We start from the raw sequence: 12545 nt of genomic DNA, 5'->3' as shown, positions 1-12545 counted from the left end.
AGTATATTTGTGCGTTTTCCCACCCTCAGTATGAAATTACAACATATCAGATTGGTAAAGTGAAAAAATATACATATTAACTTAATTCATGCCATGATTAAAGTCACTCAGAGTCACACTTTTATTGATGCAGATTTTTTGACATGTATCTGCAGGATTTTATGAAATGTGAAATGACAACCTACACCAACCAAGCTTAACATTATGACCACCTGCATAATGTTAAGTTAGTTTCCCTTTTGCTGCCAAAACAGCCCTGACCCGTCATGCACTGTGTATTCTGACCCCTTTCTATCAGAACCAGCATTAACTTCAGCAATTTGAGCAACAGTAGCTCGTCTGTTGGATCGGATCTCACGGGCCAGCCTTCGATCCCCATGTGCATCAATGAGCCTCCACCACCCATGACCCTGTCACCGGTTCACTACTGTTCTTTCCTTGGACCACTTTTGATAGATACTGACCACTGCAGACCGGGTCACCCCACAAAAACTTACAGCTAGGAACAGGAAAAAATATATTTGAACCTTGTGGCAGATGTGTGCAGAGCCTTTCATAATTGGAGATGTGGCTGTGTTCATCACATTCGATCTCATGTAGTAATTCTCATACGGCTGTCATCAGTGAAGCAGCTTTATAGAAATAGGCAAGCTTCTTAAACAAGCACACAGTATGTTTTCATAGGTAGTTTGTCAAATAGTCTAGATCAATGGACTTTTTCTTGATGCAGATGTTTGATGTGAACATTACCTGAAGCTCTTGTCCTGTATCTGCAGGATGTCATGCACTGTGTTGCTGCCACATGAGTAGCTGATTAGAAAACTGCATAAATTGGTTGCTGTACAGGTAGAAACTATTTTAACCTGGACGATGGGTGTATATAAACCATCCTCAACACTTTCACCCACTAGCTTCATATCCTCATTTATTCCATCCATATACCTCCTCTTTGGCCTTCCTCTTTGCCTCCTGCCTGGCAGCTCCATGTCCAACATTCTCCTACCAATATACTCACTCCCTCCTCTGGACATGTCCAAACCATCTTAATCTGGCCTCCCTAACTCTGTCCCCCAAACGTCCAACATGAGACTGTCCCTCTGATGGACTTGTTCCTAATCCTGTCCAACCGTGTCCCTCCCAAAGAGAACCTCAACATCTTCAGCTCTGCTACCTCCAGCTCTGACTCCTGTCTCTTCCTCAGTGACACTGCCTCTAAACCATGGCTGGTCTCACCACTGTCTTGTACACCTTTCATGATACTGAGAAGATAATTGATATAAATCAATATAAATCCAGATCAACAACAAAGAAAGGATTTGGGAACACGGTGTTTTGCAATGGCAAGCTTAGGAGCTTAATGTGAACCAAGAAAAATTAAATGAAAGGATCTTGAGCACTTTTGTCTCCATCCTTGCAGAAAAGAGGCTCAATCCTGTAAGTTGCTCAAAGTATTCTATAATATTAATATTAAAATAATTTAATATTAGAAGGGTTGCTTTTAACAAATAGCCTATGCAACACATTGTATACGCAATTTATAAGTATTGTGTGTTTATTATGGATCGTTTTGATTTATATTCCTGGATAAAAAAGATTAATAGTCGAGGTCTTTAACAGGCATTTAAACATACATAACACTGCCAGGATGAATAATAGTACTCAATGTCAAAGTATTAGCCTACACTACACCATCATGGGTTACCATAGTTACCATAGGAGTCGCACAATTTTGACACACTATTTAGGAGGGCAGTATGCGGTTTGGGACGGAGCCATACTAACAGAGGCTGCACGTTCATTCGTGTCACCCAAACCACTTCCCTGCGAAAACACTGTTATTAAAGCCTCCAGTGCCAGGCAATGACAAATATTTAATAACAAATCGTTCCGAGAAGAAAAGGATTCGAGATGATGCAGAAGAAACAGACGCGGTTTGCATTCGGATTTATTTCTGTAGCGCTCCGCGGTGTTTTTTGTGTCTCCTAGCGCGTCTGCGGAGGATTTTCGCCGTGATCTCTCTTTATAAACCCACAGGCGAGCCACAAGCTTCTCAGATTCGAAGGCTTTTCATCATCATCATCATCATCACCTCTGCGATCATGTGGAGCTCGTCTGCGTGACCCCTGCACCACCCTTTAACCATTCAGGTCCTCTTTAAGGACTCTTCACACAGACTACAGAGCAGGTGGACGAAAACATTCATCTAACGAAGAGAAATCATCCACTTTTCTGTTTTCTTCTGAATGCACACATGGGGACTGGAGATTTCCATGTCATTTCCTGGCTAACGTAAAGACCGAATGGAGAAACTCGTTTAGAAGATGCATGTCATCAGGGCGAAATGGTAAGAAATTATAAACACTTCCTAAACCTCAAAGATCAAGGGATTAACTAAGTAAATGAATCTAATGTCTAAGATCTAAATATCATCTGCAGTCTGTTTTGGAGATAAAGTTCTAAGTATCATTTTGGGTTTCTTCTTTCAAGATCCGTTTCAGGTTGCTGTTGTCCTTAATGGCTTTTATGATGAGAAGATGGAAGGTGTTGGTGGTGCTGAACGCCTTTGCGGTAGCGGGTTTCTTCACTTTTTGGGGAAAGTGTGATGTACGGCTGAACAAACTTGTTAACGGTCACACTCGCCTCAATGGATCTTCTTCAGATGCAAGCATCAGTCACGAGGTCCTGCTGAAGAGGCTTGGCTCGTTGGAAGATGTGGTTTACAGGCAGCTAAATGGTCATTTCATCCTTCCTTGACTGTCTTCACGTTTCTATTGTGTATGTCGATTTGATTTAGGGAATTGAGTTCTTTCGATGTTTAACAGGTTTGTCCAAATCTCTTGGTCTTATTGAGGGCTTCAGAGGCCAGGGAAAAGGTGGCTTTCATGCCACACTGACTCCCGAGGAGGAAAAGCAAGCCAAATACCTGCAGGAGAAGTACGGCTACAATGCGTTCCTGAGTGACAGGATTTCCCTGGACAGGACTATCCCAGACTATCGGCCCAACAAGTAAGCGAGACTCTTCCCTGTATCTACATGATCAGCTGTAGATACTGGTGTAACATTTATTTAGATCACTGACCAGAGATAAATAACACAGGTTTGCTGTTAGTCCTGTCTGTGCTTTACATCACTGTTCATTGTAGAAATTTCACTGCCTATTTTAATAAATACTCATATACTGTAAGCATTATTGCCTTAATTTAAGATTGCCTTAATTGAACCAACTTGTACAAACTAGCTATTGCAAGTGACAGATACAATAGTTATTTCCTTAGTATGACAGAAAGTTAACTTAACATAATATACTTAGATAGAGTAGACAGGCTTCTAAACATTTTTCTGTTCTGAAAGAGCTTCAGGAATTTCCTGAACTATTTGCAGCATCACCATCGTGTCTTAGTGGTAGCTAATTTATCTGCAAATACATCAGAAAATTCCTGTCCACTGTTTGTTGCTCAAGTGTCCAGCAGTAGCAGCTTGGTGGACCTGGAATACAAACTCACAAGCTTCTAATCAGTAGTCCAGCACCTTATCTGTCAATCGCTCATTCGCATAAAAAACGAGATAAAAATGTAAACTGCGCCTGTAGTCTAACATGTAAATGTTAATGTAAACATCTTTCTGAGCTTTATAGCCAGGCAAATAAGGGAAATGCAAATCCCAGTCCACTTAGTCAGCCATGCCCACCAACACCATAGTCCAAAACAAGCACCTTCCAAGCAAGCACTATTAATAGATTTCACATCACTCCCACAAGTTCTGGGACTGAACAAGTACAAACCAAAACTGCAGGAAAAACAAGCTCTAGAATACTTATACTTGATTATGTTAAAATAAAAAAAAATCACAGCACAGTATCAAGGGAAATATATTTTATATTTATTTATATATGTGACAATGACAGATTGTGATTTTTTTTTTCCTCAAGGTGCAAAAACATGTTTTATCCCAGAGACCTGCCCCAGATCTCCCTTATCTTCATCTTTGTGAACGAGGCGCTGTCAGTGATCCTGCGATCTGTGCACTCGGCCGTCAATCACACTCCGCCTCATCTGCTGAAGGAGATCATTCTAGTAGACGATAACAGTGATGACGGTGAGAAACAAACAGATGAATCATCAGCATCTCCAGTGAAGTTCAGTAGTCAGTACTGTAAGAGTGTATAAATGTTTGGATATATTGCTATATCTTTGTAAATCCATTGTATCCACCTGAGCATGATCTTCAGTAGCACCTGTAAATTACTACCAGCTTACAATGAAAAACTGTACAGAAGGGTCACCTTTCAGGACCAAAAATTCAGACTGAACCACTTTTAGAATACAGTAGCAGTTCTACCTTTAATCAGCCTTAGTGTGACAGTCCACCAACCCATTTCTGACTTGGAATGTCATCCCTGATAAACTAGGGCAAGTGTTCACAGTGTTCCTTGCTCATGTTGTGAATAACGATGCCCGTGTCTGATCCATCATACTACGAGTGCGAGGCTTTCTTCACGAGACAGTTCTATTTCCAGAACACTCTAGACATGAACCAGTGGCAGAGGGCTAGCAATCCATCAAATTGAAGGGTAGTGAGTCTCTTTGTTTAGATGATGAGGTTGGCAAGCAAAGTAGCCCAGCCCTCTGTGCCCTTATCATTCAAAGGATGCATGATGTCTCGCACTCTGTACGTAGACGACGACTTAATGCAAAGGAGGTTTTCATTTCACTGGGAAAGATGTTTGTCTTAGGATCATTTAGACACCTTTTGTGCATGTTAGTGGTCTGTCTGCATATTTATCATACAGCTTTTACTGTTTTTCCGTGTGTGTGACAGAGCAACTGAAAGGTCCACTTGAAGAATATGTCAATAAACGGTACCCAGGCCTTGTCAAAATCGTGCGCAATCAGAAGCGAGAGGGCCTCATCCGTGCTCGCATCGAGGGCTGGAAAATAGCCACAGGGGAGGTGACAGGCTTTTTCGATGCCCACGTAGAATTCACCCCTGTTTGGTAAGAAAGTTTTTGCAGAGGAAGCTCTCTGGGTTTTCTTACTTAATCAGAAAAGTCTAGACCAGGGTTCCTTAAATCTTGCCCTGGAGGGCCAATGCACTGCAGAGTTTAGCTCCAACCCTGATCAAACTCCTCTACCTGTGATTTTCGAATGATCCTGAGGACACTGATTAGCGTGCTCAGGTGTGTTTGATTAAGGTTAGAGCTAAACTCTGCAGGAAAGTGGATCTCATGGCCCAGACTTGAGAATCCCTGGTCTAGACCAGCGGTTCTTAAACTTGGGGCCAGCCACCGACAGTATCTCTACATAGTCATTTTGAATTGTATTTTGTTTTGGCCATATTTTAAAGAGTGGGGTGTTTATAATTAGTAGACATTATTAAGCATTATACCCAAGCACCACTGAATCAGGACAATGCAAGTTATAGCTGTGAAGTAGAGCAATGGGTGGAGGCAACAGCCATACATGTTTAAAAACGGGGTTTAAAAAAATTTGAGAACTACTAGTCTAGAGGTTGGGATGTGAGAATATCTAGCTCAGGTGTTAATGGTGGCATCCTTTTGTTCCTCACATTAGGGCTGAACCAGTTCTATCCAGAATTAAGCAAGACCCCAAGAGGATTATCCTACCCTCAATAGACAACATCAAACACAAATCATTTACCCTGGAGCGCTATGAGAACTCAGGCCATGGTTTCAACTGGGAGCTGTGGTGCATGTACATCAGTCCTCCGAAGCAATGGTGGGACGAGGGAGACACTTCTGCACCCATCAGGTGTGTGGTCAAAAAACAGATATGTTTCCACCGCCTTGACAATGAATAAGCATGCCAATCATTCTTAAACTGGTTGCCAATAGTTCTGCAAAGCCCTGGATGTCAATTTGTATGATATTGCATATCTTCTTCTAGAAACAATTTCTCAGCCATATTTCTCCCATTCAATCAATAAAAAGGGACCACCAATAAAAAATATGTCATTTGGGTGATGTACAATGCAGGTATTTGAAAAGATACCACTACAGTACCAGTAACATGACTAGTGGAACCTTCTCACAATTGACCTGAAGCATAACATTTGCCTTTCCAAATCGAGTGTTAGTACTAAACGGTGCAAAACCCCCTACTTATTTTACAATAAATAACTGATAACCCTGTCAGTCTTATGGTCAGGATGGTCAACTCCTGCCTAACATCCAACACTATCATAGAAAAGCAGAAAAAAATTTACATAGACATTTGCATCCACTGTACTGGACACTGTGACTGCCGAAGTACATCCAAGTCAGGTGAACACTGAAGGGATAACAACCACTGTCATATAGCCCCTGAATTTAAGGGCTTAAGAGAACTTGGACAAAGTAATATAAATTAAACAGTCCATTTCCAATACTTGATTGCAAATCCTTTACAGTCGATGACTGTCTGCAGTTTGGGAAAGATTCTTTACTGTAGATGTCCTCAGTTCCTGCTTGGATTCAGTGAAATGCTCAGTTGGATTCAGGTCAGGTGATTGACTTGGCCATTACAAAACATTTCACTTCTTTGCCTCCTCTATACCTTTTTTCCCCCCTTCATTCTGGTACAGGTTGATCTTTGTCCTACCATCTATAACAGTTGTTCTGTGGTCTTCCATGCGTTTTGGTGTTCCAGAGATCACAACTGTTTTTTTATTTTAAGAATATATCAAATTGTTGGCCACAAATGATTTTTTTTTCTGCTTTTCAGCCTATTAATGACTTCTAATGCAAATCAACCTTAGACCTTTTTATCTGCTTAAATGCATTTGAAATCTTAATGTAACAACACATACCTGCCCATGGAACGCCTGAGCAGCCGCTTGTCCAATTACTTTTGGCTCCTTAAAAAGTGGGTGAGGATTTGATGTATATACCGCTAAAATAAAGCACCATGAGAAGATTAATATATCAGAAATGCAGCAGTTTACTACTTTGCCAGCCTGAGTTGCTGATGAGAGAAATTTTTACACAAGAACATTTATGGAAGATTAAAAAATTATTGAATCATGTGGGTTTTGCCCCGGTGCCTTTCCTGATGCTTTTGCCCAGCAGGCTGGCAGCTAGTGCACTGTTAGAAACAAATAAGTTCAAATGAGCAAAACGATGTAATTAAACAGACCATTAATTACATTAACTTCAAAATGACCAGATCATTAGCAAATGCACATACAGTACTCTTCAAAGTTTGTAGGACAATTCTATAGTTTTTGCGATGCGCTGAGGACATTTATGTTTTTGATCTTGATCCCAAATGCCTTCAGTGTATACCACTGTAACAACAGAAATGAACAAATTTCAGTGGAAGCTTTATTTGCTAAAGATCTGGCCTTGCTGTTTTAATACATTTGGAGGGGACCGTATACCGTATCCTATACTGTATCCTAAACTGTATCCTATACTGTATCCTATACTGGTGTATGTGCATTTGACAGAATGTATCTATCAAATTCCAAAAAAATTTCACTAAATCGGGTGTCTGGAAGTTTGTCAGTTCCTAGGGGTCCTGTTATCAGGGGTCTTTCCATAAGATGGAAACATGGAATGAGACTGCAGTGCGACAGGTCTAGTCAGATCCTTAAGCTTACCCATTTTCCCTGCTTCCAACACATCAACTTTGAGGACTGACTGTTCACATGCTGCCTAATATATCCCAGCCCTCAACAGATGCCCTTGTAAGGAGGCATCAATGTTATACACTTCACCTCTCAGCAGTTTTAATGCTATGGCTGATGGATTATAGTTAGCTTTCTTATTTAGTGACACTGGGTAGAAGATAGATCATTTGTGAAGGGATAATTCCCACTTCTTCCCAGCAGCCCTGATTTTCCCAGTGTTTCTTCAACACAATGCACAGAAGTAAATAAATTAAATAGTTTCTGGTGTGAGCACTCCAACTTCTGTATTAATCCCAATATACAAACAGCAACACATTACCATTGTGTTGAATATCTTTTATCTCCTCAACTGTATATAAAGTATATCCTGTATTCTGTCTGTCTAGTTTGTTTGTGTTACTGTAACTGTACTAAAGCTAAAATATAATATCTAAAGACTATGCCTTTCAGGACGCCTGCAATGATAGGCTGTTCATTTGTGGTAAACCGGCACTACTTTGGAGAGTTGGGTCTGCTCGACTCCGGCATGGATGTCTATGGTGGAGAAAATATAGAGCTTGGAATTAGGGTTAGTGTGCCAAAATGTCTCCATGTTTTATGTACAGCTCTGACTACTACTGCTACCAGTTGCTAGAGACTTTTTAAGAACTTAATCGGTGTTATATGTGTTGGTGGATGCAAGGTTTGGCTATGTGGGGGCAGTATGGAGGTCTTGCCATGCTCTCGGGTGGCACACGTTGCCAGGACGAAGAAGCCATACCACAGCAACATAGCCTTTCACACCAGGCGCAATGCACTGCGGGTGGCTGAAGTATGGCTGGATGAGTACAAGTCTAATGTGTACATGGCCTGGAACATTCCAATGGAGGTGAGGAGCTCCATCTATACACTCTTACAATACAATAAATCCATACTGGTTGCCTCTGAATCTTTTTAATACACTTCTGCGTACGTAGAACCATGCTATTGATTACGGCGACATATCAGAGCGTGTGGCACTGAGGAAACGTCTGCAGTGTAAAAACTTTGAGTGGTACCTCGATAACATCTACCCAGAGATGAGGCGATACAACAGCACACTGTTTTATGGAGAAGTGAGTGAAACATAAAAGTGAATTAATTCCATAATTGTGAAGCTGTCGCTTTTGCATAGAGGTCTTAAAGTAACAGTAATAATTGATCAGACTTATGGTTTTGTGTTATGGTGTTAGAGTTGGTTTTTTCGGCTCCACCCACTTCTTTATCACAGAGAAGTGAGAAGAATACACTTCCTAGTGGAAAATAAAGAGTGAGCTGAGTGTATTTGTGTGTGTCTCTGTTTGGATGGTAGATTCGTAACTCCAACGTGACCCATCTGTGTGTGGACCAGGGTGTGAAGGAGAACCACACAGCAACCCTTCACCCTTGCCATGGATGGAACCCACAGGTACAGCCCCAGCTCTAGCACTCGAGAAATCTGACCTGAAACACACCTCCTCTGACTGCAGTCTGAAAATGGGTTACGCCTCTGGGGAGTTTTTTACATGACACAGTTTTTAACGTCTTTTGTTTCATCAGTGGGAGCTAAGCAACAATATATGAGTTGAAAAAGAGAAAGAAAAGGCTTAATAAACTGTATTCAGTTCCTCCAGATTGTTATATTTTCTTTAATGACGTGTGTTAGAACGAGGAAGACACCAAACTTTTCACTGTAGGGTTCAGTCAGAACTAGCACTAGGACATGCTGCCTTGATTTTTGAGACCCAGGTGCATTACTATGTTTGTGTGTGCTAGCTTGGCCGCTATACCAAGGAGGGATACCTGTTTGTGGGACCTTTGGGAAGCACTGGAGATGACACCTGCTGTGTGATTGATGATATGATCAGCAGCTTCCCTCAGATCGTCAACTGCGACAAAGTGTCCAACATGGGACAAAAGACATGGAACTTTGTACAGGTATAGCTTTAAACGTTCTGCATGAACCACAATGAAACCACACTCAAACAAATACCCAAGTGACACACACGGTCCTCCATTTAGTTGTTAGATCCACATTCATAATCCTTTTTTCTACTTCTTTTCAGTCCAGACTGCCAGAATGGCTTTCTTCTGAACTAGTGGAAGCTGCATACAAAATCAACACAAGGGTTAATAAGACTTTATGACAGTTCACACAGCCAGACAATAAGAACCAAAATATCTCTGAGACAAAATATATCTCTCGAAATGAAGTCCTGTTATCTGCTAAGGATGAGAAGTGGTGATATTGTTCTCTAGGTCATTCAGTCACAAGAGCATTAGTGAGGTCAGGAAACTCTGTAAAAAATAACAGGAAATTCTATAGGAATATGTATAAATGTTTGGGGAAGAACCACATGGATGTCCACAAACCTTTGGTCATATAAATATTACAGTAAAAGACTCATTCTATTGTTCAGTCCAGGTGAGGCATCACTAAATTTATTTGATTTATTTTTTATTAAAAAATGACCAACAGTAAAACATTTAAAGTTTTTCAGAGTAAGGGCATCATACTTTGGTTTATAAGGTCATGTGCTGTATGGACAGTAGGAAAAGTCATGACTATAGCACATAGGATAAAAATGACTATTTCTAATGGGGCAGTGGTGGCTAAAACGGTTAAGGCTCTGTGATATTCAGCGAAAGGTCAGGGTTCAAGCTGCCACTGTTATGTAAAGGACTCTTATGTAATGCTCTTAACCAACCCTCTTAGCTGCCATATGACCCTAACCCTGTGCTCTGACCCCAACCTCCAAAACTGGAATAAAGGCTTCGTCTTTTTCAATTATGTAATAATTATAAATATATTCATTAGCAGCCTACAGTTCATAAATATATGACCATTTTACTTGCAGAATGAATCGATCGTGAACCGGGCCACAGGTCGCTGCCTAGAGGTGGTAAAGGCCAACGTGTCCTTCGGCTATGCGCTGGTTCTGCAGGCCTGCACTGGTCAGAGGTGGAACATCAAAAACACGGTGAGGCAGCAACAGGGACTCTGAGGGAGTCCAAACCAGCAAATAAGACTGGTACACGCAAAACGCCAGAAGGGTTGAAAAGTACAGCAAGGGACTGCTTTCAGCTTTGTGGTCTGATCTGACTTCCTTGATTTAGAGTTTATTAGGAGTGAACTGCTCTCAGAGAAACTCTCCACACTCAGTCCTTCTACACAACAAGAGCTTTTGATAGATATATGTGTGTTCCTCAAAAAGAGTGGCCATCTACTAGAAACTTTAATAAAAAAAAAGGACCAAAAAATCATACTATGGAACAATACTGGTTCAAGAAGTTTTAATAACAGCATTCCATGTCAAGTAAAACCTTTTCTTCAGGGTGCTACAAACATTTAGCTCTTTTTGGGGTTTTAAGTGGTCTCTTTCATCTATTGCTTATATATTTTGCCTATTATAGAAGTCATGGACTATTTCTGTTCTTTTGTCTTTCACTAGCTCAGTGGAAAATGCTCATAATGACGGATGTACAGTTCATTTGCTTAGGCTTTACTATTTGTTTGTGGATATTGATTGTTTTTGTTTAATCTCACATCCCATGAAGAAGACATTCCTTTTTTTAAGTAACAGAATCTGTTGTTGACTTAAAAAACTCAGTAGCATGACCTCTTAATATGCAAAAGGGAAATAATTCTACAGTAGAGTAAAATTTGTGTAGGTATATTAAGATATAGTTAGGTAAGATATTTTTTGAATTTTAGACTGAGTGTAATAAGACGTGTGTAAATGAATGCTGCTGGTGCTCATGGTCAAATGGTTTTGGTGATGGAAATTCTCCCATACTGTCTTCCATTAAATAAAAAAGACATTTTAAATAAAATGATGAATTACTCTGCTTGGGTATCACATGTGAGTGAACAACCAGATTAGAAGAAGTTAATTGCACTGGCTACATAAAATAAATTATGTTTTTAATAAGAGCAGAATAGATATTCCTTTTCCCCAAGTAACCTCTAGAATCTTCCAAGTCCACATATGTTGGGTATGTGCGCATTGAATGCATGTTATTAACCTCTGAATGCAATTCGTCCTCTACAAATGATCCAAAATGCCGCTGTGTGGCTTGTTTCCAACCTGCTTAAGTTCTCCCACACCACCCCACTGCTGTGTTCCTCCACTGACTTCCTGTAGCTGCAGGCATCAGATTCAAAACACTGAATGAAGAATGGACCAGATCTATCTTACCTCAAAGCTCTTATTACTCCTCACACTGTACCTCACTCCCTCAGATCTACTAGCACTGCTCCCACCATCTCTCAGGGTTAGAGGTAGGTCTACATCTTCTTTGTTCTGGCATCGAGGTGGTGGAATGAACTTCTCCTTGATGTCTGAACAGTCTGTTCAAAGCACGAATGAAGCCCTAGCTCTTTCTGAAACACTTAAACTACTCTTATTTTCCCTGTTTGCGTTATGTATTGTTGTATGTTTTTAGGCTGATGGCATCCTAAGTCTGTGACTTATTGAACCAGTGTTGATGTTTTCATTGATAGAGACCTCAAAGCACTCTTGTACGTCGCTCTGGATAAGAGCATCTGTTAAATACCAGGAATGTAAATGTACATGTTAATTGGTTTTTAGTCCCTGGTGATGAACAGTGTGAAGGGAAACCAATGCGATCACCAAATACGTTCACATTACAAGTCAAGTCTTTTACTAAAGAAAGTGACACTAAAGAAGCCCTAACTGCAAAGGCCATGGACTCTGCATGCTAATCTGGTAGGCTCTGAAACAAGGGCAGTTTCTAACATCTGTTATTTAAAATTCAGACAAACATCATCATGTCCACAATAACAGCGAAATCCCAGGTATACTGCGTTTCTACGGCACATTCCCACATTTCCCAGTTCCTGTGTTCCTTGTCTGCCTGCCTGTCTGGTGTTAGTTGAACATTAAAAACACTAATGTCAT

The 12545-nt window shown here is 40.6% G+C and overlaps 1 protein-coding gene across 1 annotated transcript in view; it reads left to right on the top strand.

The window, feature by feature from the left end:
- Positions 1 to 1740: 1740 nt before the first annotated feature.
- Positions 1741 to 12545, top strand: part of galnt17 (polypeptide N-acetylgalactosaminyltransferase 17) — an 11767-nt gene continuing 962 nt past the window's right edge. Inside the window, exons 1-12 of the mRNA XM_058413548.1 lie at positions 1741 to 2344; positions 2488 to 2734; positions 2823 to 3006; positions 3929 to 4095; positions 4819 to 4993; positions 5571 to 5768; positions 8077 to 8194; positions 8309 to 8494; positions 8583 to 8720; positions 8957 to 9052; positions 9400 to 9561; positions 10482 to 12545. The exon at positions 10482 to 12545 is cut by the window's right edge and continues 962 nt beyond it. Of these exons, the coding sequence (XP_058269531.1) occupies positions 2342 to 2344; positions 2488 to 2734; positions 2823 to 3006; positions 3929 to 4095; positions 4819 to 4993; positions 5571 to 5768; positions 8077 to 8194; positions 8309 to 8494; positions 8583 to 8720; positions 8957 to 9052; positions 9400 to 9561; positions 10482 to 10628 (1821 nt within the window). The 5' untranslated portion in view covers positions 1741 to 2341 and the 3' untranslated portion in view covers positions 10629 to 12545. The remainder of the gene's footprint in view (positions 2345 to 2487; positions 2735 to 2822; positions 3007 to 3928; positions 4096 to 4818; positions 4994 to 5570; positions 5769 to 8076; positions 8195 to 8308; positions 8495 to 8582; positions 8721 to 8956; positions 9053 to 9399; positions 9562 to 10481) is intronic.

The sequence above is a fragment of the Hemibagrus wyckioides genome, linkage group LG17, assembly GCF_019097595.1.
Source record: "Hemibagrus wyckioides isolate EC202008001 linkage group LG17, SWU_Hwy_1.0, whole genome shotgun sequence".
Taxonomy (NCBI): domain Eukaryota; kingdom Metazoa; phylum Chordata; class Actinopteri; order Siluriformes; family Bagridae; genus Hemibagrus; species Hemibagrus wyckioides.
Note: the sequence above shows the minus strand (reverse complement) of the source record. Positions and strands in the feature narration are given on the sequence as shown.